The 27,673-nt window shown below is 34.5% G+C and overlaps 1 protein-coding gene across 3 annotated transcripts in view; it reads left to right on the top strand.

Moving 5' to 3' along the window:
* LOC105249147 overlaps nucleotides 1-27,673 on the top strand; it is a 105,342-nt gene that overhangs the window by 66,948 nt on the left and 10,721 nt on the right. For all 3 annotated transcript variants that reach the window (XM_011254402.3, XM_011254401.3, XM_011254399.3), the window contains 3 exons: nucleotides 7,458-7,680; nucleotides 21,867-22,266; nucleotides 23,685-25,130. In XM_011254402.3, the coding sequence (XP_011252704.1) occupies nucleotides 7,555-7,680; nucleotides 21,867-22,266; nucleotides 23,685-25,130 (1,972 nt within the window). In that variant the 5' untranslated portion in view covers nucleotides 7,458-7,554. The remainder of the gene's footprint in view (nucleotides 1-7,457; nucleotides 7,681-21,866; nucleotides 22,267-23,684; nucleotides 25,131-27,673) is intronic.

Raw genomic sequence — 27,673 nt, 5'->3', positions numbered from 1 at the left:
GCGCTTGTAAAGTTTTCGAATACCAGAAACCGAGAGCTGTCGACTCTGGCTGGAGAGATCTCTCTTGCCGTCAGATCTTTCCGCCGGTCACTTGTTCCGCACGTATTGTAACGCGTGCCGATACGTGGCAATTTCACGCTTCGGGGGCTCCAGAGATTCCCGCCTCCGTCGCTCTACGATTTCTTTTTACCCTCTTCGCGTCGCGCGAGAAGTAACATGTTATATTTATCGTCCATTCATCCTATTCCGCGGTGCATTATTTTCATTTACGCCGCTCTCTCGCGCCTTTCGCAACTGACACCGTCTCAATTGAGCGGTCGCGCCGACTTGTCGGAGGGTAGATCCGCGATATCGCGTTTCATCGTATTTTATCAGGATTCAGGCTTTCCCAACCACCTTTTCGAAACAAGAATCGCGCGGCATTCATGTTGCACTCATGTCTCACTTTGTAAATCTCGCATCTCGTCGACTTATCGCTGTACCGTCATTTGTTACGGTAAATGTTGCCGTAAGCGTTGTTACGGTAATATTTTATCTTTGATAAATTTTTTAAATTTCATTCTTAGTGTCGCAAATTCATTATTACTGTCGCGCGCGGATACAATTATTATTTCACAATTCCATCATCGGATAATGAAGTTGGAATTTTTTTTACTTGCTTTTATGATTATTCAGATTTTTAATTATATTTCTCATATTATGGAGTAATTATAATATTTAATAATACATATAATAATGTAATAATAATATTTATATAATATTATAGAGAGGGAGAAGGAGAAATCTTTTTCTGTCTATGCTTGTGAAAAAGTTTGATTCAAGCTGTGATAGTAATTACGTGGAGAAATCTAAATATATACTATACACAATCTTAAGAAACTTACGTGCGTGCGAAATTGATTTTATATGTCAAGGGAGATAACAAAAGTGCTGACTTCTCGCTTTCCAAATTTCCTTCCTAATGTTGACCGGAGTTACGCGTCGTTGCGAAGATCATCGACTGGCAACGGATGCTGTGCTGCAATATCTTCGTCGCGGTGAGCATCGAGGCGCGACTCTCGAGCGAGATAAATCTGCGGCGATCCGATAAAAGAGAGAAAGAGAGACAGAGAGAGAGAAGACAAGACCATTATTCGCGTTCTTGTCGCTCGATGTACGCGTGCCGATCGGGGTAATTTCACGCTTCGCGTCACTCCGCCCCGGAGATCGTCTTCGGGATCGTCTTCTCGAGGACTTCTCGTGGAAGGCGATCTCCGGTACCAGCTTTCGACGAACCTGACGAGAGCGTTGTCTCTCGGGCTTCTTCTTCCCTCCGTTGCCGATCTCGCGATCAATAACCGTTTCTCTCGAGAACCGTTATCGATTCGGCCAAATCATCACCTGTATCAGGATCATCCGCGATCGGCATTCGTGAAAACAAAACTTTAACATATGTTAAGGTACATTGGCTTTCTGATGACGTCGGTCAATCGATTATTGAATAAGAGAATTTGCGCGATCTTGAATTTTCTATTCGATAATAAGTTAGCCATACTGGACGTCATTCAGCGGTCGTTGACCATGGGAAAGTTAATGTGTCTCGGCATTTGCGTTGGCTTTCATCTTTCCGATTCGCTTTGTCACGCCCGATACTTCTTGATATTCTATTTCTTAAAATATGTCACTCTACATATAAATATTGTGTTTTATATTGAAATAACATTCTATAAATTGAGAGAAATGTTATACACGCAATATGTATTTAGTCTAGAATTTCAAAGAGTATGCATTGTCATTAAAGTAAATAAGAGAAGCAATGGTTGTTTTCTATTATCTATTTATTTATGCAAACATTTATATATTTTACAAATATTGAGATAAGATTTATGAAATAAAATCTACAATGTTTTTTTTATGCTTCGCTTATTACTAAAAATTCATAAAATTGAGGACTATTAATTCGATAATATTACTATAGGATAATTACTTAATTTTATCACTAGAGAATATTACGATTTCACATTCGCCCCACTGTCACAATTACCTCAATCAATCTCATTTTAGAAATTTATGTCTGTGTCAATCATATTATATTAATAAGATGTAATTTTTTAAATATATAATAAATTATAATTATAAAGTTAAATTAAAATAGTGCAAAACTCTGTTTAAACACATTTTTGGATTTATCGAATTTTCGACTTAATAAGATGAACAATTATTTTACAAAAATATTATTATTTGGTTTATATAATTTTTTGCTTATTTTATATTTAGCACATTTCCGAATTTGTCATTGATATTTCAGAATCATTCATATTTCATGTTTAATTAGATCAAATAAATATATCAATTGAATTTATACGCGAGTTAAATGCATACAAAGATTACAAAAAGTTTTGTTTTATATATATAATAATAAATATAATTATTTTAATTCTTTATGTTATATTAGAATTGAATTCATATATTTTATAGTTTAGACAACATTAAATTTAAATATCGTACTGTTGTTTAATCAATAATACATTCAATATGGTAGAGATTGATCCGCTTTCAATATAGGTTTATAGTTCTTTAGTTATATGTTACTACACGCACATATAAATATTCGCATCTTGAATACTGGTTGCGTCTTAAAATGCACGACGCGACATTGCTTAAGCAAAAATCATTGAACGCCACAACGCTGCATGATGATGAGACCCAGTCGGCGCGGATTAACAGTACTCGGAGTATGCACTCACGTCCTTCGAGAGGTGTGTTAACCTACATTAACGGTATGCCGCGTCTCACGCGTATCTTCCGGAAGATGAGTCGTATAGAGATTTTGATTAGACTTTCGTAACTTGCAGGTTTTTCTCGTGGAAAGTAGCGAAGGACGAGATATCATTGTTTCTTTAATTTTCTCTAAAAGTAATAATAATAATATAATAATAATAATAATAATAATTATTATTATTATTATTATTATTATTATTAATATTATTATTATTATATTCTGTAATAATAAAAGTGATATCATTTTGCATAATAACTTATTTCTTTCTTTTATTTTAATGAACATAGTAAATAATTGGCGATTATATAATTCTCAATTATGCATTATGATTTTTTATTATAATTTCAACATAAACGACAAATGATTATTTCTTTCAATATTTTAAATTATGTGTGACACATGGCAAATTACATATATAAGCTGATATATCATTAGGTGAAAGGTTGATGTATTTTTATCCCACTATACAATTTATGTCGACGATTAGTTCGTTGAAGGACGTAATTAATGACATATGATAAGGTTGGAAGATGCTCATATAATAAAGCATTATCTGAGAGTTTACACGACGATCGTGTACAATTTTTTATATTCGGCAAAAATCTCTATGATTATGTAAATGTAACGGTGTTACACGTAACGGCATAAAAAAATATATATAATTCTAGGCTACTCTGATTTTGCATATTTCTTATTATTATTAACAGGATAAAGATTTTACTGGTGAATAATATATTAAGTTCAAAATTCAATTTCAAATTAATATTAAAATTTACATGTTTCTCTTGGGCGATCTCTTTCACTTTCTAAATTTCTAGAAGCTATCTATTCTGCTTCAGTTTATTGCCTCGAAATTCGTTAAACATGCATTTAAAATTCGATTACGAATTCGACTTAAGAATCTGAAAATGACTTCATTACATAAGCTCGTGCAGCGTGCATCGCAAGAAATCGCATGGCGTCGATTTATTCAAAGTTTCGGGTAAACCTGCGCGATGCTTATTGCTGTACTACTATGGTAACGACATAATTGTCCGTTATGCGCGATTTCCGCGGCTATTACTTTTCACCGTGGCGATTTATCGACGATGTACAACGAACTGTGCACATAACGAGCCGATGCGAATACATGTGCTTTGGCTCGTAACTTACACGATCGAGGAAATGCGCGGTCTTTCGGTTTTATGGTGGATTACATCATCATCATCAACATCATCATCATCATGATCATCATCATCGCCATCGCCATCCTGTCGCTGGTTACTTGTATGCTCTCAATGTCATTATCCATCCAAATATACACGCAGGAGATGTTTCGCTATTACTTTCATTTTCTCGTTGATTTTTCAAGGAGTGTCATGTCAGTTTGTTTTTATCGAGAGCATAATAACATTTATATCGTTTCCTTCGCAATTTTCTCTAATTTTTCTTAATATTTTGAATATTAAATATCGATTCATTTGTGTTAAAATGGAATCTGCTTGTAATTAAGTAAAATATTAAATCTTAATCATTTTCTTTAATTTTTAATATTATATAGCTTGTGTGATCAGAGTAATTTAAAAATTTTCGAATAAGAAAAAGACACTTTGAATTCGAATTCTGTCATCATACATTCTATCTCTGTCGAGTCATTATTTTCTTTTAGTTTGTCTTTGCAACGCATAATTATAGACTACAAACTGTTTTTCGTAGACAAAAAAGAAGAGCAAGACCAGAAAAGAGAGACAGAGAATATCGTTGTCGATTTTAAAGTTATGATGATAGGCCGATGTTATTTAGTTCGTTTTGCAACATTCATTTCCCCTACGGCTATTTCTTTCTTTCTCTTTCTTTCTTTCTTTCGTTGCTTAGATCGTAGACGTACCGTATCATTACGAAAGCGAATGCCTGATCATTGTCTTTCGGCGAGTCGTACACTCCCTGTTACGGAGTCGACGCTGCTCCTCTTTGTTCGCTCCTAGTTTTGCAATTCATGAAACTCGATTCGCATTCATGCCTCTTAAATAATGTGTGTCCGTATACGTAAATATTATACGCCTTATATTGAAATTCAAAAAGAATATTAGAAAAATAAAAAAACTTAATTATTATACACTAACAAAAGACAGTTTAATAGCATCATAGACTTTTTTGATGTATCGATGTATTTTCAATTTCATGCTAATCTTTAACTTGTAAATAGTTTCATGAAAAATTGCTTCATTTAATTTTAATTACGGGTATAAAGCTATGTATAATTATGTATAACTATGCTATTAATTATGATCAGATTTTACTACACGATCGATAAGGAATTAATGAGTCTAGTTTAATCTAATTTATTAGTCTTAAATTTCGCGTTTGACGTTTACGATAGAAAATTCAAGAGAAGGGATTTACAATTGTTATATAAAATGTATTATGTGATAAATCGATGCAGTTTGGCGTGATTCGCATTGCATTTCTTTTAATATAATCTTAATGGATCACTAACAGTTGTTTCTTTCTGTGATCTCGTGCAAAAATAGTTTTAGTCGGTTCTTGTCTCAGTTATTACCCGGCATGTGCTTGCTCATGTATTATGAACGATCGGTGATGGTACATCGATGAGGAAGAATCTCAGGAATGCACTGCACGACTGTAATGCGTCGGTTCGATCGATAGCTTCATTGTAGACGTCTTTATTTGACGTTTTTTATTTTTCCTCGCGCATACGACAGTAATTCGAGCGAGATATTTATTAGGAGATTAATTTATGAGATAATTTATGAATTCCTCTAATTAATCCCATAAAAATCAAGCCATATATAAAATTGAAATTTTCATTCAGGTTAATATAAATGAAAAACAAGTAAAAAAAGAAGTAATTAATCAAAAACAATTAATATGTTGTGATTCTAATAGAAGAGATAAATCTTGATGAATTTTTATTTGTTTAAATAAGTAAAAGAATGAATGAAAGATTATAATTTCGTCGTCTAGAAAGGATGTAACTTTACCGCTAAAACGGTAGCGTGCATTATAATACAATTCATCGTTAGATGTTCGCACTCGTGTTCATTTCTTTTTTTTTTCGAACGGTTATCTGTTCTATTTATTAGATAGTCTCTCGCTCTGTTAATTAACTGCTACCCAGTCACTCGTACATCGCGTTCCCTCATCATGGAATTAATTTGTGGGACTCGTTTGCATCGACTGTTAGACACAGACGTTAGCTGAGAAATATTCGGTGCATCTAATAGTGATGCATCTATCTAATTTTACTTCGTCTAATGACAAAAGCACGTATGTTCAGTGAGATCCGTGTCTTCTTATATTTAAAACATGTATTTAATCTGCATATTGAATATCTCTTTAAATCAACATGACAAAATAATCTCCATATGTGAATGTGAAATTAATATATATAATTAGTTAAATACATTATTTATAAAATTCTTTATTTAATTGATAGATTTGTTTTTTTCTATGTTTTCTTACGTTTTTAAATGGAGAGAGATCTTAGGTGATTGACGAAAGTTATCGGATAGAATAATAATGGAGCTAACGAGATTCAAAATTATACGTCGCTTACACAATAATTCTTTTTTATATAAATGCTGAATTTTAATTTGATGTTATATTATATAATTGAAACTGAATTTATATTTTATATCCGGCTTTCAAATTTTGTGATTTGCATTAAAGTCATTACGTATTGATTCCTTCTGATTGATGCACTCAATGTTATTAAAATATTATTTAAACGTTTATATTACAAAATAAAATTAAAATAAAATTATAATTATAATAGAAATAGAAGTTCAAAATTAATATACAATAGCAAAATATAAGATAAGTGGTAATTGTATCAATTAAATAAAGATATAAATTCGCGAACGAAATATTATGTCACGAATCTCTGATTTGATGAAAACATATTGATTATACTGTCGAAATAATAAATGAATTATTGAAAAATATTACATGACGCTTAAATAGGCATAAAATCTGCGAAATATGTTTGTCGCTACTCAACGCTCGTGATTTTGATAACTTTGATTTAACATTTTCTAGATTTCTAAATCTAGCCGATCAGATATCTCGTCGGTCAAATATCTCGACTGGCACGACGAAAATTGCATAATCGTGATCTCTTAACAGAGAAGTGAAATTGCATCGTACTATTGTCAGGTTACATAATTTATCGCGGTGATTATGCAAGGAATTGCTGCCGTTTTGCTACTGTCGAACCCATACTCATCATTTCGCCGTTGATGAAATAGATTTCACTAGAGAGATAAAACATTAGTATCAGCATCTCTCATGTCTAAATAGCTTAATTTCTCTTTATGAAACAAATCCGAATTAAATATTACATAAAGAGCACAATTTCTATTTTATCTCAAAACTATATTTCCTAAAATAAACATCAGGAAAAAATTGATATTAATTATATATCAAAAGTTTTTATAAAGATCTTTTATAAAAATATAAAAATATTATAAGACCATGATACACATTTAAAATTTATTTTATTTATTTTGCCTTACATTGAAGTTACAATTTCTTATTGAAGAAATTTTGTTCGAGTGTTTCAAATTAATCTGTAAGAAGAGTATCGTTGTTCGAACACGTGCGACACTTCCACAGTAAAATTTTTTTTATCAAAACAGTGTGTATTATTTCCATTAGATGCATCTAAAGAAGTCAATCGTTCTATTATCGGTTACAGATTCGCTAGAAGCTGAGAATGCGAGATTGCGCGACGAGCAGAAGGGCGCGGACTGCTGGTGCTACGAAGACACTGAGGTCTGCGGCCGTCGCGGGAAATGACCATGACGAGCGTGGCTGTCGCCCCGGGTAGCCTTGGTGCACCACCGTCTATGCTCACCCCCCAGATGTATCATCTGCAACAGGGCTTGAGCCCGACGTCGGGCTCGCCCGCTTCCGGCAAGGTAAGTTAATAAAAATCCACCCGTCGATATCCGATTTATGGAGCCGCTCGATATGATGCGCGGGAGAGCGTGTCGGATGCGAGACGCCTCTTATGCGGGCGTTTTACATAACGGGATAAAACCGAGGTTGAAATCGTGGAACCTCATCCGCGGTCGGTTATTACGAGATGCCTGGTGCGGCATGAAGCCGTGAGGTTCTCAAGGAGAGCTTTTCTGATGTTGCATTTCTGCGCGCGGTCTAGTCGCAGCTTGACTTGCTTTTCTTTCCGTCTTTTCTCACAAGGAAAGAATATCGATTATTTCTTCAAGATATTTGACAGTAGAAGCTCCTATGATGACGATATGCAACATAATGTATACAAGATGACGGTCGCAACCAGGAAAACTTTTCTTTGGTACTGCATTTCTCTGCATAATAATTTAATTACCATTTGAAACGAAACAAGTGTCAACAAGTTCAAGTATTTTCCATTCTATTTCCTCGAATAAAGGAAAGTCAATAGTTAATAGTTCTTTTTCCTCTCAATATGTTTGGTGCAGCTCGAGAACGTCTTTATGTAACGATAATACTACGTATAATTTCTCGGATACAAAGTACTTATATGGCATGCATTTAGAACCAATATCGTGGCTGCTGGTATAGAGTTTTTGTTGCTTACAAAAAGCAAATTGACCATCTTACGGATGTTTATCATGACGGAGAAAGAACGATGGTAAGCCGTGCTAGCGTGTCAAAATAGGGAAAGTGCATACTCGGATGGATTAATTACTGAGTATACGCTTGCGTAATGTGGGGATGAATGAACGTAACGTGGTTGTTGCCTATCTCTTAGATCACAGACTTTTTTTGTACCTTCACTTTCTTTCTGTCTTTATCCTTTCCCTCCCGCATCATATCATATTGTTTTTCAATGTTGCTAGACGTTAATAATATGCAGATAATAATTCAACTTGACACGTCTCAATCATTAATTCTTATTTTCATTATATTTAAAATAAGCATATTATTAGTTTTTTATTAGCTTCATAAAAATAACATATTTATAATTTTTGTGTAATCATAAATTATGAACAAGCAATTTATTTGTTGTTTAGTTTTAGATAATTTTTGTTTAACTTTATTTTATATGAGGTAACTTAATACGATATATAAAATTCATAAAAATCTAGCAACATAAAAAAATCGAAGATGATGAAAAATGCAGATATTTTCTCTTTCTTCCGGCATATTTTCTCTTTTAATTCTGGTAAAAAATTTTCCATTCAATACATGTATACAATCGCATTAACATTTTATTCCTCTATAAAACTTATCATTAAAGTGAAATCTAAAGATATAAATAAACGCTTTAGAACACACACTTTAGAACCTGCTGTAAATAATTTTATTACGATATATGTTATACTTGTTGATCGCAAATACGCTGCATAATGATGTGATATTTTATTGTTTGAATTGCCGTCCATTAAGCAATTCATATTGCAATGAATTTCGCAAATCAATTTCATTTAAACAACGTGGACATTCGCGTTTTACGATGATAGAGAGTGACACATGAAGTGTCGCTTTAAACATCCGCTTTGATCAAAAATCTGCCGGTCTATCGCTGAGAGTCGAAAAACTTATGGCTTTGCGGTTTAAATTTCTATATTCCTGTCTCGTTGTGGAGAGACACACTTGGATAAATTTTACGACAGAGTTTGTGGTGTTTGCTTCATGTTATTTTCATTAAGGAAAAAGCTGGATCTTTAAATAATCGTTTGACCAAGTAAGAATCTTTCTTTGCGAATATTGATTTGTTTAATTATATGAAATGTCAGGATTGTGTGTGTTAGAAAGCTATCGGTTACTTGTAATATCAATGTCGGATGTCGTATAAAGAATTTTATTTTAATTGTTAAAAAAAATAACAATTATTTAGTCCACAATATTTTTATATAATTTATGTATTTAAAAAAAAATAAAATTATGCAAAATGAAAAAGCAAGGATATCTGTCCAAGGAAAAAACGAACTAGTTAGCAGATATCTCAATGATTATTCTCCTTTCTCTTTCTTTTGCTGTCTTCATTACAATTATCGCGCAAGATATTTATTTTCCATTTTGCTTGTTGATCTGAAAACTCGTCGCATGATTTATATTCCAATTATATACTTGAGATCTTGATACACAACATGTCACGAAAGAGGAAAGTCCGAAGAGGGAAACTTGGCGCGGCATAAAACCAGAAACTCTGAAATAGAGAACATTTCGCGAAGGACAACTGTCATAATGAGACATAAGGTCTTCGTGTCCCAATTTTTCTGTCGCTTGGACAATGGTTCGCCTGGTTTTACATTAAAACTAGTCGCTGTCGATTATGACATTAAATATTTCTTGTTCAATTTGGTCGCTCGTTCAATTTGATACGTTTTTTTGAGAGAGATTATCTCAAGTGTTGACCGGTTCAGCCGACAATAAAATGTCGGTCGATATGAAAGATAGTTATAAATTTATATCCTTCGCAAATTGTTTCTATTAATTAATGCAATTGTATACAATTTACAAATGTATGTTACAAATTTTTTAATAAGTTCTGTAAATTTTTCTCGAGCAGCAATAATGATGAAAAAATGTAATATTTTTTAATGAAATAGAATATTCTGTTTCTCTTAATAATACAATTAACACGTCAACTAACGAACTGACTGTCATGTTTAAAATTGCAATTTAATTGCGCAATTTATTATGACAAGTCTGTATTTATGTTGTCTATATACATATATGTGTTTATGTGTCTATGGCGTACAGAGCGACAAGATTGACTTTCTTTTTTTATGCTGATTTGCAATCTCTTTCAGGAATGAGATTTCTTTCTTTTCTGTATCGTACAGTGAAACTACTGATTTTTCTAGCGCGGATACAGCAATGTGTATACTTTACTCTTAGCTTGTAAATGCAAGTCTTAAAAAAGTTTCAAAAGTGTTTCAAAGATATTTTTATATATCTCTCGATCACACGAAATATATATCGTTGTAAATCTGATCATTAATTAAATCTTTTTTTTTTTTAATTTATCATATGTGATCGGAGATCTGTCGTATATGATCTTTAAAAATTGCAATACATGTGCTAAAATGTTCAAATGATTAAAGATGGATTGAACGATAAACAAAGAAACTTCATGTAGAAATTTCGTACTTACCGATTTATAGCGGTCGATTTATAAGTAATACAAGCAGATTTATAAAGTATCATTATTTCGCGCATGTAAGTATTATTACTTTCTGTCGCATCGACAAGTGTTACGAATGGGAATAAATTTGCGCAATTCCTTGAGTAATCTCGCACGCTTTTGCGGCAAAAGGCTGGCCGTCCAGGAGAATGATACGCGAATCGAACATTCCCTGGGGTAAGAGAGGAACAAACTTTACGCTCGCACATGCATAAATCATTTCCACACATACGGGCGTGCACGCACCTCACATACCAAGCAAATGCCTTGTTTACGACGGAGGCTGCCTAAAAATAAATTTTAAGTAACCGCGAAAACATTAGTGACAACATTGTGTTATAATTTATGTTCAATTCAGCTACAAATTTTCTCAATGCGTCACATGAACGTTCTCATCGCGAATCGCATCTAATTGGATAACCGAGATCGTAAGAAACTGGGACTTGGACATCGCTCACAAACCGATAATAAAATATATTTACGTACAACGTCAGATTTCGTAAGGTGTTATTTTAGCAACAGCTGTACGGTTTCCTCTCAGACACGTTAGAGAATTATTAAGGAGATTCTCGCATCGTATAAATGGAGCATCAAAGAGACGACGATCCTCATTTCGCTTTTATTATACATTATGTGCTCACCTCCGTGTTTGGAAAATAACGTTCGATAACAGACGACAATGCTCCTGTCATAATTTAATAATCGTAATTTATCACGAATTCATGATGTGAAAATAATCAATCAATGACAATGCGTTTTTATTAAGAGAACGTGTCGGTTCAAGATGTTATATCGTTTCTTCCTATATTGACAGACTACCGGATTGCTCGTTAGCCATTCCGTAATCCGGGGCTTTAGCGACATTCTGCTGTGCTGCGTGACCGGTAAGGCTTTATGTAACTATTCGAACATACGGGATTTCTCACAGACGCTCAACTTTCCACGCTCCTTCGAGCGTTCCTGGTTCTTGCGAGCTAAAGACCAACTAGTTTAGTTAGTATTTGATCTACGTTGCTATGCGCGAAACTTTCGACATTCTTTATTCCCCCGCAATTTCTTACCTTCAATTGTGACATTATTTATCTCGCGTCCACAAAACGTGAATATGTAGTCTCTCGACTCTTATAAAGACAAAGATATTCACCAATATATTTTATATATTAATTTTTTGTTCACTATGTCTTTTTAGTAAAAAAAAAATATTTCAATTTTACATGTTTTATACATATTTTCTTTTTTCTTTTTTATATTTCTTAAACTTCAAGATGGCACTTGATCATATGAGATACAAATACTTGTCAATGTTACATGAAATTAAGACGTTTAATATTATTTCAATTGCCGCGAAATGTGTAATTTTTTATGCATTTTATGAGTGGTAATGCGAGATTTTATTCGAATTTACTCTATAAATATGTACATTTACATATTATAATGATAAAAAGAGATTTTTGCTTATAATGAATTCTCATTGCATGCAAAACGTATATGTTATTTGACAATCTTTATTTTAAAATTATATCGCCATAATAAGATTGAGTAATACTTTGTCACGTAAGCTGAACCTAATCTTTCAACTTGATCTATCCATTCGATAATTTCATTTCTTTGAAATACAATCTCATATGGATATCTAGTATTGCACATTACGTAAAAACATTATTGACAGATATGTATATTGGATATTTAATATACATCTATCGGTTCTTTAATCGTATATTCTAAATTTATTTATTATTAACTTTTCAAATATTATTACTTAATTTTCTTCACTTTCATATCTTTTAAAATAAGTAAAGAAATATTGGAAACAGCTTTTTATATTTACAAAAGCTATAGATCCATGATATTTATGTGATGTGCAAATAAATACATAATTACATCAATGGCAATTAAAGAGTGTAGTATAAGACTCGGACATGAGATAAGAAGTATTTGATTTATAAGATCTACTTTATAGATATCGTTTAGAATAGATCTAATAAATTACAAGCCGGATTCATAAATATTTGTTAATTATCATCGGGTATAAGTTAATTAATTTCTTGCCTCTTTTTAAGAATAAAGGTAGGAATTTAACGTTTATATGGGACAGTAAATTATGGCAATAAATGGTAAGGGAATTCAACTGGTTGATTTATTCGTTTGAAAATGAACGTATTCGAACGCAAAGTATTTGCACGCGACTCGAGTGTTTTCTTCTCATCTAACATTTTCACCGGTACTGCAGATTCTAAAAGTGTCATGTCGTCGTCACACTCATTGGCGCGTATCGTCTCTAAAGTTTATCATCCCCGTTTATCGCCGTCGCTGCCGCGACAGGTTCTTTGCGAGGTGAAAATTTTGCCGCCACCGTGAGCCGCCGAGCGTGTCACTTTCCTTTTCTTGACGTAATTTTCGCGCAAAAAACCATCCCGTATTTCTTCTTTTCAATCGCGGCGAATAAGCGCCTTTTAATCGGTTCCGTGAATATGCAATACCTTTTAGATTATGTTGGAAGTGATTCGGTATATTTAAAAATGAAATTCAAAAACCGATCGTTATAGTGACAAGTAGATTGAAAGTTTTTCTGAACGTTATTAATTGCTTCGACGGGATTTTTTTCGTTATAAGAAAAAGGAAAACTTTCAAAAGATATGTATCTTTAATCGAAAGATATGTATCTTTAATAAGTCTATTAATAAATCTATTAATTTTTTCATTCTTTCATTAATTTTTTCATTAATTTTTTCAGATTATTATAGCATATTTAAAACATTTATCTTTCAAGTAAAATGTTATAGACAAGTCAGAGACGTAGAAATTGCGCAAGAAAAATTCTCTTGAGCTTATATAAAATAGCAATAAATAATTTTTATTTAAAATTTAGATGTAATTTTGTCGAAACGAAAATTTTTATAAAAACTGCAGTTATTATAAATTTTCATTCGATACGAGTGCAGTTCTATTGCGCCACGTAGGTATCACGTGGATGATCTGTCTGTATCGAAAGGCACTCGAGACACGTATTTGCCGTAGCGGCGTCGTAATAACACGAGTTGAGTCTCAGCCAGTGGTCTGTGGTTGTGCAACGCGGAGACGCACTGGTGGAGTCACAAGGATGATGCATCCGCGATGCATCTACCGTGACCCCGGCTTAGCTGGAAGATCGCGTGCGATAGCGCCTCGCGTACGTTTACTATCTCTGCAATACCTATAATATAATAAACAAGCAAATGTACGCATCTGTAAATCGTAAAACTGTAAATTGCTGAGATGTCTGTAATCATTGCGTTAGTGTGTCAGGTATCCGTCCTAATTGCTCGAAGTTATTTGCATTACTCCATTTTTTTCCATTTTGAAGCGCATCTGCTGTTTGATATTCAATGTCTCTTAGATAAATATTATTACGATTTTTCTCATATATGAAAATGACGGGTAATTTGTACATATTTAAATTATTCATTCAATTTATAAATTTTTATAAATTTACTTTTAAATTCAATTTCATATAAAATATTAAATTTTTTCTTCCAATTATAAAATTAATTGTAACTCATTTAAATTCTCAACTACTCTCTCTACATTTTTATTTGAATTCTAATTAAATTAAATTTTTTAATTATTACCTATTAATATAATTTTTTAACAACAATACATAAGATTATAAAATATTATACCGATTTATACAAGGAAATAAATTGAGGTAATTGCAGGTAATATTGGAAACCTATTACGCGGCGATCACGTAGAGATCCTCTGGGATATAATACTGTCTAGTTGCATAACGTGCCGCTGTATTCGATTCAGTCGTGAAACTTCATTTAAATGGAACGTATAACCGTTAGTTGTCCCTATTCCGACGAGCGATGATTTAATTAATAACAAATAACCTGCATTTTCACTTATTTATTTATTTTTTTTAATAGAAATATATTTATTTGATAGTGCATCATAATCACATGGTCCACGTACTCGTGACCGTCATTTTTTCTCCATTGATCAGCCATCCTCGAGACTATGGTTTGCTCCGCGACGCGTGAAAAATGTGCTTGCACACTCAACGTCACAGTATTATAAGCAGCTGCAACGTCTTTATTATTTTGATGTGAATAATATTCTCTTCATGTTCTTTAGTTATTTAACTTTGTCTTTTTTTATATTTTATCCCAATACTTTGATCTCTATTAACGCTAATGAATAAAAATTTTGATCAAACTTTTATTTTATTAGAAATTATTATTTTATTAGAAATTATCATTTTATTAGAAATTATCATTTTATTAGATATTAGAAAATTAATTGAAGAATATGAATTTATCTGAAGCTTACTAGATATGTACTAAAATTATAAATTATTTCTAGCTTAACAAGCATCTGCATCTCGATGTTTAAAAAAAGGCATTTCAAATTCGAGTAGATGAAAGGGACGTAGGGTAGTTTTTAAGAATAGAAGTCCTTACAAATTGCAGAGATTACCCTTGTACGAACTCAATGAAGAATTAAAATAATAAAATCAAGACATTTTCGAGATAGAATATTTGACTTGTTGAGACATGAAGTCGGGATACTCGTAGCTGTCTCCTCGCAAGTGAAGTGGTAATTCTCGCGGTAACGGGCAAAATGAAAACTGTTACCGCAGTTATGACTGGAATTATGATTATTGCCTTTTGCACAATTGACATGGCGGAGCCGGTATTAAAGGTGGGAGCAGAAGGGCGCGCCGACCATACCTCAAGAAAGATAATGTCGTGTTTGTGTGGAGGTGGAATAGATAATTTCTCACTCTGTAAGTCGTCGACCTGCCTGCCTCGGAATATCGATACAGTCCCGAGCCGGAAATACACGCTTACTTGAGCGTGACAGACGCGGTTTTCATCCGGAAAGATAATTGTTGACACGGAACCGGCAGACCACTTTTTAGCGTGGCTTCTCGTGACGGTAAAGCATAAGATACGCTATTCATTAATGATAATTATTAAATTTATCGAAAGCATATAATCCTAGAAGAAAGAATCTAGCGTTGAAGCCTTTTTGCGGAAGATAAAATTATATAAAATTTATGTGAACAATAAATTTGACATTTTTTAAAAGTATCTAAAAAAGTACCTTTTATATGGTATTGTTGAACCAAAATTAAAATTTAATGTAAAAAAGAAGATATCATTATGATTTTAATAATGAAATTGATGAATATCTTAAATTTTTGTACATAACTAAGATTATTTGCGATGAGAAAGCATTAGTTATTTTCGTAAATGAATTATAGGAAAAGACCAGTAGTATCGCAGCTATTAATTAGCAGAGAGGAGTTTACTTTCTTCCCTCCGTGACCACCTGTATCGAGATGACCTCGGGAGATGAGTAACTAGGCACGCGAGTGTGCTTTTTCATCTGTCTCATTTTATTCCTTTTCCTCGCCTTCTCCTCTTTTCTTTTCCCAAGTATGGTCGTTTTTTCATTGCAGTCGGGTAAGACCTTCTTCATTCTTGTCTTGCAACGCTTTTGGAACGTTTCATTTTATGAATTAATATTAACTTATCAAAAGCGAGATCTCGTGTTCTTTCAGGGATACTGAATGCCTACTTTATGCTTTTCTTTATTTAACCAAGTTAAATATCGTGCGACATTTATCAGAATATACTGGTAAATATCGTGAATTGGCAAACAGAAAAATCAATATAAAAGCAATCTTGCATATCTGTCTTATAATTAAAAAAAGAAAAATAAATATATAAAGTGAATTACTTTTCTTAAGATTTCTTTACACTTTATAATCGATTAGACATGGAACATTAAAGCTTAGCAATTCGATTTATTGGTATCTGTATCTTTATTGGTATTTTTTTACATGTATAGATGATTGATCAGAAATATATTTTCTTTAAAGAAACAGACAAAAGAAATTGAAAGATAAATTTCTCCATATTTTGCTATTCAAAATTTTTTATTTTTCCTTATTTTTACTAATTAATCACGTACGTTCAAATGTTTTATAAAAAGTTGTGCAATAAGTGGCCAGTTTCGCGAAATTGAATCTTGTGTACACGCGCGTATGTGTTTCAGTGAAGAGATCTCGTCGCGTATTTTCTCAAGAGTTGGTTAGACTAACACAGAAGAAGAGTCGCTCACGAGAGGCGCAACTGAAGAACGTTGCCCACTTGAGTCCAGTAGTCTTTTAAGGGAAGTAGTCTCGATGCTTTGACGATATGAAAAGATCTAAGACTATGTTTGTTGCACTAACGAGATATCACACAAGAAAGATAAATCACGTTCGATCGAAGATCTCGTGATCATATATGATCGCAAAGGAAATACGTCCAATGAGATTCCATGCATCATAATACGATCCTTGAATGAATATTTATTTTACGTAAATAGGAAATCTTTATGCAATATAAAGGATTATTGCATTTTAGGGATATACTTAGAAAATCTTGTGTAAGTAAATTTTTGCAATTAAATGAGTCACGCGACATGAAAACATCATAGAAAAAAATATATGAAAAATATTTGAATAATTCTGTTCTACACTTGTGATATTCTATCTTTAAAAAACTTTGTCTAATAACAAAGTATTAAACAAAATATTAAAAATGTCAAGTTAATAAAAATTGAATTGAATTTTTTTTGCTAAAAAAAACAAATTTATTTTCCTTCAGATATCTGTCTTCTCTCTCACGAGAAAGTCAAATTTCTCGTAATAAAGATCGAATTCGATCGAAAAGCAACTTCACGAACCACGCCCGTTTTCGTCTCGTCTGCACCTGCCAGTTACATGCAGGCGTGGTGACCACGTCTATGTGTACTTACCTGCATACATGCCGCTCTCGCGCCCGCGTGTACACGCTAGTTTACTTTCTGTTTTTCGACTGGCCGGGGCTCTTACGTGAGCTTGTGGGACAGGATTTTTACGAAAGTCCCGTATGGACGAGAAAGTAAAGTGCACCTCGCTGTTCGCCCTCGAGGCTTGCCCCATTTTCCGACCTTATGCGCTTTGTCGTACCTTGCTTCGCAGCTGCTGTTGCCGTGAGCGCGGATTTTGCGCTCTGATAATTGCGAAAAAAAAAGACGGAACAAGTCGACGTTTTTGTCATGTACTGGTTCACATATAAATTGATTAAAGAATTTTTCAGAGGATCGTTTGATAAAAATTAGCCAATATCATGCATGCTAATAATAGTTGTTTATATATAAGTAGCGTGAAATATTTCTTAAAAATCATAACATTTATTAATAAGAGTAGATTTAAAGAACTTTCTTATTTTAAAATTTATTGCGTGTTTTGCGCTTCGTAGTTTCAATTGCGTTCGTTAATTACCGCAATTTCATGCATTCTTGAACCTAATAAATTCTGCTCGGTTTCGGTATCATTCGTGATTTGACTCAGTTTATAAATTGTAACTAATATATTAACGTGCATTAACCGATGTACATCCCATACTTTCACTTATCTTCACGTAGCACTTTCAGGAAAGTTATCTCTATTTTGCCGAAATTAAAAACGAAATTAAACGGCAAAGTTATATTTCTGATCAAAATAAATAATTAGTGAAACTTGTGACTTGTCTAGTTATATAATTCATTAGTAAAAAAATGTATTTGACGGAGACATTATCGAGTATACGTCAGTTCAAATCATTACATCAATAGATGAGACTATCATGAAATGTAAATAACGTTAAAGTATAAGAAAATATGTCGCCATATTCTACGAGAAAAATGTAATTTTTAATTTAAAATTTGACTTTTTATAGATTTTTAGGACGTGTTATAAGAATTATACCAAGCAATAAGCAATTTGTTTTTCAATGCAGATTCTGTATATTTTAAAAATGTGTAATATATATAATTAATTTTTTTCAATTCGCAATCAGAGTTGCAAAACAAGTTGCCGTCCAAATCTTTCAATTTACAACTGCATAAAGAAGGGACAGAGTATATATCGCGCAAACTCTCTCGATAGATCAGATTAGATTCGGTCTCCAAGAGCGCGTGTCGCGAGCAAATCAACATGTCCCGCTCTCTCCAAGATGTTGTAGTCCTTATTTCGCGTATATGTATGTTGCATATACGTATATCTATCAGTGGAAATGCGTAGATCAGAGAGATAAGCGCGCGAAGGATAATTATAAAGCGCGAATTGAACGGATTTAAATGGATTAAATAGAAACAACCGAGAGAGTTCAACATCATCACGATTAAGGAAATCTAATTAAGGATAACAGACATCCTCTTCGTGCTTCCGCGGAAATGTATTTCAAACTAATCGTCGCAAACGATCTTTCCTCTTTTGTGCGTCGATGCCATTTTTGCGGAGCACCAAATGCGGATTTCCATACGCGAACAACGTATAACAGTACGAAAATTTTTCTTTGCATTTTTTTTTCTTCGTAGTTTATTATTACACGAAGCATTTGCATAATCAAGAGGAGAGATTTTTCTCAACGATTTTCATCAGATGTTGATAGTATCAGTTTAATCTGTGCATTAATGTTTTTTCCTATACAAATTTATACATATTTATATTTCTTCTTGATGATTTTCCGATATACAACTTTTGTTTTTCATTTTCTTTTTTTTTTATTATTTGACATTATGTTTTTGCTGACAATTCATAAAATATTGTGTAACGAAAATATTTGTAAATAGAGAAGGAAAAATTTATTTTCATACAAAAATATATTACTATAAAATTATGATATTTCTAACGGAAGAAATAGAATGTGAATTAAAGTCATTGAAGATATAAATTAAACATAAAATAAAAGTATCATTTGTAATTTAATTTATACGAGATTTATGATTGATATCTCTAATAATTTTTTTCTATCGCAGAGGATTTTTATCAAAAATTTCTCACCATCTCGTTAGAAATACACACTAAACTGATAAATCACCATTTCGTGATATACAGAAAATCAAATCTATATGTTTCTTTTTCTCTCTTTTCAGCTGTGCATTATTCGATCTCTCCCTCTTTCTTTGGTTCTTTCTCTCTCGCGAGATTCAACATCGCGAATACATGACGTGCGCGACGTTATCTCTGCGATTTCTCTAAAGGGGAAGCGAATTTAAATTGGCGATCGCGAGCGATCCTACCATCGTTCACTTTCCCTGAACGCGTTTGCCTTCTCTTTATCTTCCGCTCTCTTCCTTCGTTTTTTCCCATCCACGGCTATTCTTCCACGTTGTGAATTTTTTGTACAACTTACTTACCTCTACCGGAGTTCGCATCGCGAATGTTCTCTTCGTTTTTCTCTCTTCCGAGAATGCAATACGGCTGACGCTGAGAAGCAGCATGATTTGCGGAAGGGACTCGCGATCCACGAGGGTTCTAGAAAGGAAGAAAAGGTAAACGCGGAGAACGGAGATCGAGTTGTGTACGTGTCGTTAAAGGGAAATTGAAACGAGCGATCCGTCAGCCTCTCGATACTCATCGAACACAAAGCGATTCCCGTTGTGGATAAAATCGCGAACGAAAGTGACATGTTGGGGGGTGAAAGGCTGCGAAGTCTACGTTTTGCGTTTCCTACGCGAGATTAATGCGCAATGCGAGAATTCGCTTTCATTGTCGCGATAAGACGTGCTACGTTGATTATTATGGACGGAGAAGCCAAAGAGCATGAACAACTACCCAGAATTTTCAACTCGAGATTGAACTTTATTTTTGACTTAAAATAAAATTTATGACGCGTAAATTACAAATATATAGTTGGATGAATTAATTTAATTTTCACCCTTATAAACATTTTATTTTCACCTTATAAAAATTGTTATTGTTATAAAAATTTTAAAACTTAATAATATTGCTTTTTATTAATAACGTAAATCTTTTTTTCACCGTTAAGTTATTCTGTCATAAGAAAATGCATATTTTTAGAAACACGCATACATTGTTCCCCCAGTTCTCTAGTGATATGCATCGGAATTCCGTCTCTTCGGGTGTAAATACCGATGTTGTATGCATGCCATGTCTACGGCATACCATCGGTAAACAGCCCGAAGAAAGGAAGAAAGATGGCCTGGACAGGGACAACAATGGCCGATTCTCCGTTTTGTGTCTAGGCGAATATAACTCTGGCTGTTAAGGACCTCGCGTGTTCTTCTTGTCCAGGAAGTTATTATAGCTAGCGCGATATATCGAACTGGAGAGTCAGCGGATGCATCCGTAATTATCGATAGCCAATTACCGTAAGAATGTCGCGATCACACACGATGTACATTGCAAATACATTCGGATGATTTCTTACGACGAGGCTTTTCTGATTCCATCCGGCAGCCAAAGAAATAATCATGTCGAAAAAATATTACACGGTTCATGGTAATGTAATGTATCGTTAGAGCGATTGCTGTATCTCGAGTGATATAGTATTATGGTAGAAAGCACGGATGGAGATTGTATAATGCTCTGTTTCTGTGATAAAAGATTGTAGAAAATTGAAATACATTCAGACATTTCTCATGTTGGATTTGTAATTTCATTCAGGAAGCGAAGAAGGAAATAATCATGTTGAACAAAATTTTTCGCAATCATTATTAAAAACATTGAAAGTTTACAAAATATCATTCTTGACATCTGTCTAATTCTTCTCATATTCAACAATATTCATAATATTTATTCTTTGAAAAAATATGGAAAATCTAGATCTCTGAGATTTCTTGTATACTTGAAGAAATCAAGAAATTCTTTATATAAACTTATAGTATTTTATGTGTATGTGAATTATGTGTTTAAAATATATTATGAATATATATTTTATCTTTATTTATTCAATCTTTCAATGTTTTAATTTAAAACAAATTTTTAATTTAAAAGAAAAATTTTATTTTAAAAAATTGCACCAAGAAATCAATATAATATTTCTTTATCTTAATTTCGAATAAAAATACTTGGAAGATCAGAAACTTTTGAGAGAATTTTTTTAGCTTTAAACAGACATTATTATTATTCACCATCAATGATCATTTCTCCCGCGATTTTGATTGCAGAGCTACGACACTTTGAGCAAGGGCAAGAAGTCGTGGAGCGTACGGTTAGGCCTGTCGCGACAGCATCATCAGAATCCTGGGGATGATCCCAACAAGGGTGGTTGGGGCACCATAAGCGGCAGCAGCGTGCTCTCCCGCCAGATGATGTACGGCGCCGATCCGTGGCTTTACGGCACACTGAGATCGTCGCGGATCGAACAACCGCGGCCATTCCTGACACCGCCGCCGCCACCGGGCGCGGCACCGCTGCTCGTGGTATGTTCTTGCCCGGAATTCCTCTCCGGCACCGTCAGGAAGCTCGGCAGCTGCCGGAAGTGCGGCGGCCATCGAGTCGCCGGGTTGCCCTTCGGCGGGACCTGCCGGCTACCGTCATCCTCGAGGTCCAGACCCAGTCTCGCTGGTGAGCAAATCCGTTTATCATTTATCTGTTTTTATCTCCGATTTTTCTCCAGGTCCTCTCATAAAGCATTTCGCGAAGAGCTTATAATTATAATTTTCACGTCCTTAGATATGAATTATGACGATTTTCTTAAGAATATATCGGATGTAATAATCATGCAAGAAAGTATTTAAACATTGAATTCTGCAAATCAAACTGAATAGTCCTTATTTTTATTCGAGTTATCGCGATTAAAAATGTCAAAAGGAAGAATCTGTGATCTATCAAATTTATAGCATAAATATAAGTTTTGAAGTGTCATGTAAAATGTCATAATCTTTTTATTCGGTTGATCTTCAAAATTCATTATTTAATTACTTCTCTGCACAACTGTTATATCCTATATAACACCTATATAAGAACGATATACATAAAATATGTAAGAATAGTTGTATTTATTTTATCATGAAATATACGAGGGCATCGTTCGAGCTCATAAGATAAGTGAGGGCGGGATATAAGAGCCTCCTGCCCGCAGATGATGTTCATGCTCTAATTGCGCGCGTTTCGTATTAGAGAGATTTTCTCCTCGTTCGCGTTCGAGATAGCGTGCTTACAACGAAGCGCAGAAAGTTCTTGGCTGCAGGCTAGATAACTGAATCTTACTCGGCGATGATGCTCTTGCATACTCATTTACTTTACATTTAAATCGTTTTAGACCATATATCGTACGCTGTTCCGTTTATTCGAGTCGCGGTTGAGCTACGATACTTTGCGAATCGCTGAAAATGTAAAGTAGCGATGTTTCAAACAATTGATACTTTACACTCGAATGGTTTTCACGACGGTCTCGTATCAGCCTTCGATGCGAAATGTAAACGCGAACCTATTAGCTGATTACTAGCATTACTTTCATTAGTGGAAAGTAAAGATAACAGTTAATAATTGGTTGCAAAATTTTTAGTATACGCACATTATACAGTGCTCTTTTGTTTCTATAATTAATTTATTTCGCAAACAAATTACTTTTAGATTAGACAAGAGTGAAATATTATTACATGTAAAGTAGATATAAAAATATCCATTTCCTGCATAAATTCGCTTGTTAAATTGTAAAGTAATTTCTTTAAGAATTAAGAAGACTCAAGTTTCAGACTATAAATTCCTCCTAAGTCGTTTTCAGAATATAAATTCCTTAACTAATCTAAAGTGGAATTAAAAATCGAAATAAATATTTCCGAGAGGAAATATCATCTTGTCGTGAAGGAATATTCCTCGGAATAATATGTATATAGATTAGAAACTGAAATACGGTATTATCGCAAAAATTCCACGTTTCGCATTCGATCTAGAGATCTAGGTCGTTGTAATAAAACGAGTCCCGGGAGCCGCCGGGCGATTTCCTCTCGCGAGTACAAACGGTTGAATCTATTTCCTAGGCGTGTTGAGGACCCCGATCGACGATCCGTACGATCAGATGCGACGGAACCGGCTGGTGGAACCGAGATTGCGGGCGCGCAGCATCTCGCCGCATCGATCGTCCGCGCAGCGAGATTCCAGGAGCCAGAGTATGATTTCGCGGGCCGCCACGAAGGAACGGAAGGGCTCGGTCGAGGGTACGTCGTCGTCGTCGTTGTCTTCGTCGAGATCCGAGTGGTTCGATAAAGAGGCGAGCGCGGCTGCGAGCTACGACGATCGTAAATCGCGACCCGGTTTTTCCGGTGGCGGCAGTGGCGTGTCTTCGGATGATTGGATGCTGGAAGAGACCTCGGAGAGTCACTCGCGGATTCATTCTGTCGCGACGACGTCCGCGAGACTGATTCGCGTTTCGAAAAAGCCGCCAACAAATCGGAGAAGTGGCCAGGACGATTGGAAGGAAGGAACGACGCCGATCTCTGCGGACTCGCGGAGAAGCATCCTCGAGTGCGATGTGAATCCGTATCTGTTACTGAAGAAGCAGAGAGACGAGGACGATCTAAGCGACGATTTATCGGACAACGCGTTGGAGCAAGACGATCTCAGAACAATGTCCAGTCTGTTCGACTCGTCGAAAGTGAAATCGATCGAGAGGATACCGAATAGAAGCGTTGTGGCGGCGATTGGTGGTCAGCGAATCAGGGTGTTCAATGAGGCGTTCAGGAAATTTTCGGATGATGAGGACGACGATGACGATGCGTCTCCGCCAGTCACTAGAATCCCAATACCCAAGGTATCACCGAAGAGACCGCCGAGAAGATTAAAAGAAGCTCGGCAGACTTTGAAGAGCATCCTAAAGCGCGGTCGCGTGCAAGAAAGCAAGAGGAAGAATGTACTCTTCAACGTCGACAACGTGATATTCGCACCCGAGAAACCGTCCGAAGCGACGCGACTGTCGTGGAGCAAAATCGGCAGGATCGCCAATTGCAACAAGGAACAACGAATCAACAGCCCCGGGTCTGAGCGAGAAGAAACGCCGATTGTGTCGCAGGAACAGCAGGAGAAACCCAATTTTATCACGATTCCGAATATCAAGGACCCGAAGGTCGACAGGATCAGACTCAAGGAACCGAGAATCGTACCGGAAATGAAGAAGATCACGCCGCCCAGTCTCGACAAGATCAAAATAGACAAATTCGTTCCATCCAGAAAGCCCTGTCGTCCCACCGCGTCTAAGAAGCAGGATGAAATCAGCAACATACAGCGATCCTCGCCCAACGCTTCATTATCGTCATCGAAGATCGTTACTGGAGAGGAGGAGAGGACATTATCGGGAGAGGGAAGATTGTTGGATGAGAATACCGTCCGATTCGAAGACGAAACCGAGCTGGAGATTGAGATAGAGGAGCTGAAGGACCGTCTGCCATGCATTGCTGTGGACGAGAAGGATCTCATCTTAAAATCCGAAGGTAAGTACTTTCTAAAATATTGTAAAATTCTTCGTTATTACATGCATTAATCATCTTATTAAAATCATATTTATATATCAATCCGGGACGCTAATAGATTATTATTCTATCTCTGTCATAAGTAGCGTTGATAACATATATTAAATATGCGACAAAAATAATCAGAATCTAATATTATTCTAATATTTATCGCTTCATTCTACATTTTCAGTATATTTTTGGAGAAATTTCATATTTTTTATTTGACATATACCGAATATATGAAATGTTTGCTCAAAATTTACAATTGTATAAAACACACACACATGATTCATAGATAGAATCAGAGAATATATTGAAACAGAATTGAAGCGTGTTATTTTTTTCAATAATATATTATTGCATTTTCCATAATTAACATTACATTATTGTTTATTTATATTTTTAATTTTAGCTGTTATTTTTTAATATTACACAATATCGTCAATTATTTTACATTGATATCTTCCAAACATATAATTTATTTTTGGAATCAGATCTTTATAATAATGTAACTTTATTATTTTAGAATTGCATTAGTAGTTGTAAATATGCACTTACACAAAATTAACAATTAATTTACGGACGATAATAATTATAATTGGTCTCTTTATGATGCTGACATCTCTGAGGATCATGTACTTGCGGTTATCCAGAGATTAATTTTGCATGAAAATTGATGAAATCTAAAGGAATGACCGCGACCGTTTTATATGGTGAATCGATAATCCTGATCGTCGACGCTTATCGTGTTATCATCTGGTTATGATCTCTCTTCCCTTTAGTCATTATGCTAATACGCGTGATTAATGAGCCGTTGAAGTTGATGCGACTTATCGAGCTATCCTTGAACTTTTGAAAAAAATTACGCATCCAAGGATGACGGCTCGCGATTACTTACGCTTCTCTTAACGGTGCACAGTATTTTGTCTCGAGGCTCTTATAAGGATCGTTGAATTCTGTGATACATGTTTACAAAGATCATTGAAATCGCGATTTTGACGGCGCGATTTATCTTGAAAAAATATATTTAATTCGAGAAATTGCATAAAAAATACAGAGAATTTTTTTCTTATATAGATAAGTATTAATTATTTTTCTTAATTACATCATGTATAAAATTTAATAAGTTAATACGAAAGCAAATTAACGTTGAACGCAGTTGGAAGGCGCGGCTGAAATTCGCGAGTAACCTTCCTTAAGAGACCCTCTTTGTCGATGACAAGAGGAGAAAGGTTAGCTGATCCTGACGACCCTGAGCCTTATCCTCAGGCTATTTGGTTTGCTTTTAAGAGTCGCTTAAAAGAGCCTCGTGAGTTGCGACTGGAGCATTCGAAAGTGTATAAGGTCAGGGCTTGACAATTTATCATCTGGCTACTTGTTACAAAGCTACGTATAATAGCTGTTACACTTTAAAAAGAATGCTACATCTTCTTTAGCACACAAAACTCAGAAAAGGATATCTTTTTTAAGAGAGTTATCATCGTAGAGAAATTTATTAATGTCGTAAAATTTATGTTAATTTATTTTTAGCATTCATTTTGAGGTAAAGATAAAAATCCATTATAAGCGGGTTATTTTTTGCGGAGAAGACGGTTTTTGACATAGCATAATGTAAAGAGTGACAGACAATTACCATTTCTCATGATTTTTGTACGAGAATATTATATTGAACAGTTTTTTCATCGCAAAATATTTTTTTTTCTATTGCAACAAATGCCACATGATATTCATCGTGAAAGAAAACGCTATTCTTTCCGGTGTTATATTATCTTACATTCGCGATGAAAGAGGGAGAAGCCGCGAAAGTGGACGCGTGGGAAAGGTACGAGACAATCGAGAACAATGAGAGCGGCAGTCGTCTTTATATGGAACGACGTGTACATATTTATCGGCGATGTATTGTCTCCAAAGGAGGAAAAATAGTTACATACTAATTCCACATATGCGAATCGTCCGACTATATTATTCTTGACGAGTTTAAACAAGCAAGTAAATTTCTCGTTTTTTTCTGGCAATTATCTGATTTCTTTAGAAACTAAAAAATTTATTAAATTTTTTTATTATTACATTTTTTATTAAATTTTTAATTTTTAGTTATTAAATTTTTTTATCTGCTGCATATACACTTCTACAATTTAATTTGCGGATTTTCTTTGATATTTTCTATGACATTAACAATAAATGGATCTCTCTCGAAAAAGATTTTAGAACCGGCAGGCCCGATATTGATGACGCCGATTCGAAAATATAGAGCTCGCGGTAAATTGAGTCTGCAACGCAAACGCGAGATAAGACATGCCGGAAAATGCGAATTATGCGAATTAACTCGAATGCTCGGCGTTGAAATACGCCGTGTTAGTCGTCATTTAACCATACCGGTCTCGTTCGAAAAACAAAAAATATTTAGACGCGAATCCGCCCTATTAATAGAAGCAAATGTTCGTTAACGATTGCGCGTTTCTTTACGTACGCCATATCAATTAGTGTTGCGATTAATTGATATTCCACGCGCGATCTCCGCC

The sequence above is a fragment of the Camponotus floridanus genome, unplaced genomic scaffold (genome assembly GCF_003227725.1).
Source record: "Camponotus floridanus strain SB8 unplaced genomic scaffold, Cflo_v7.5 scaffold28, whole genome shotgun sequence".
NCBI lineage: Eukaryota > Metazoa > Arthropoda > Insecta > Hymenoptera > Formicidae > Camponotus > Camponotus floridanus.
Note: the sequence above shows the minus strand (reverse complement) of the source record. Positions and strands in the feature narration are given on the sequence as shown.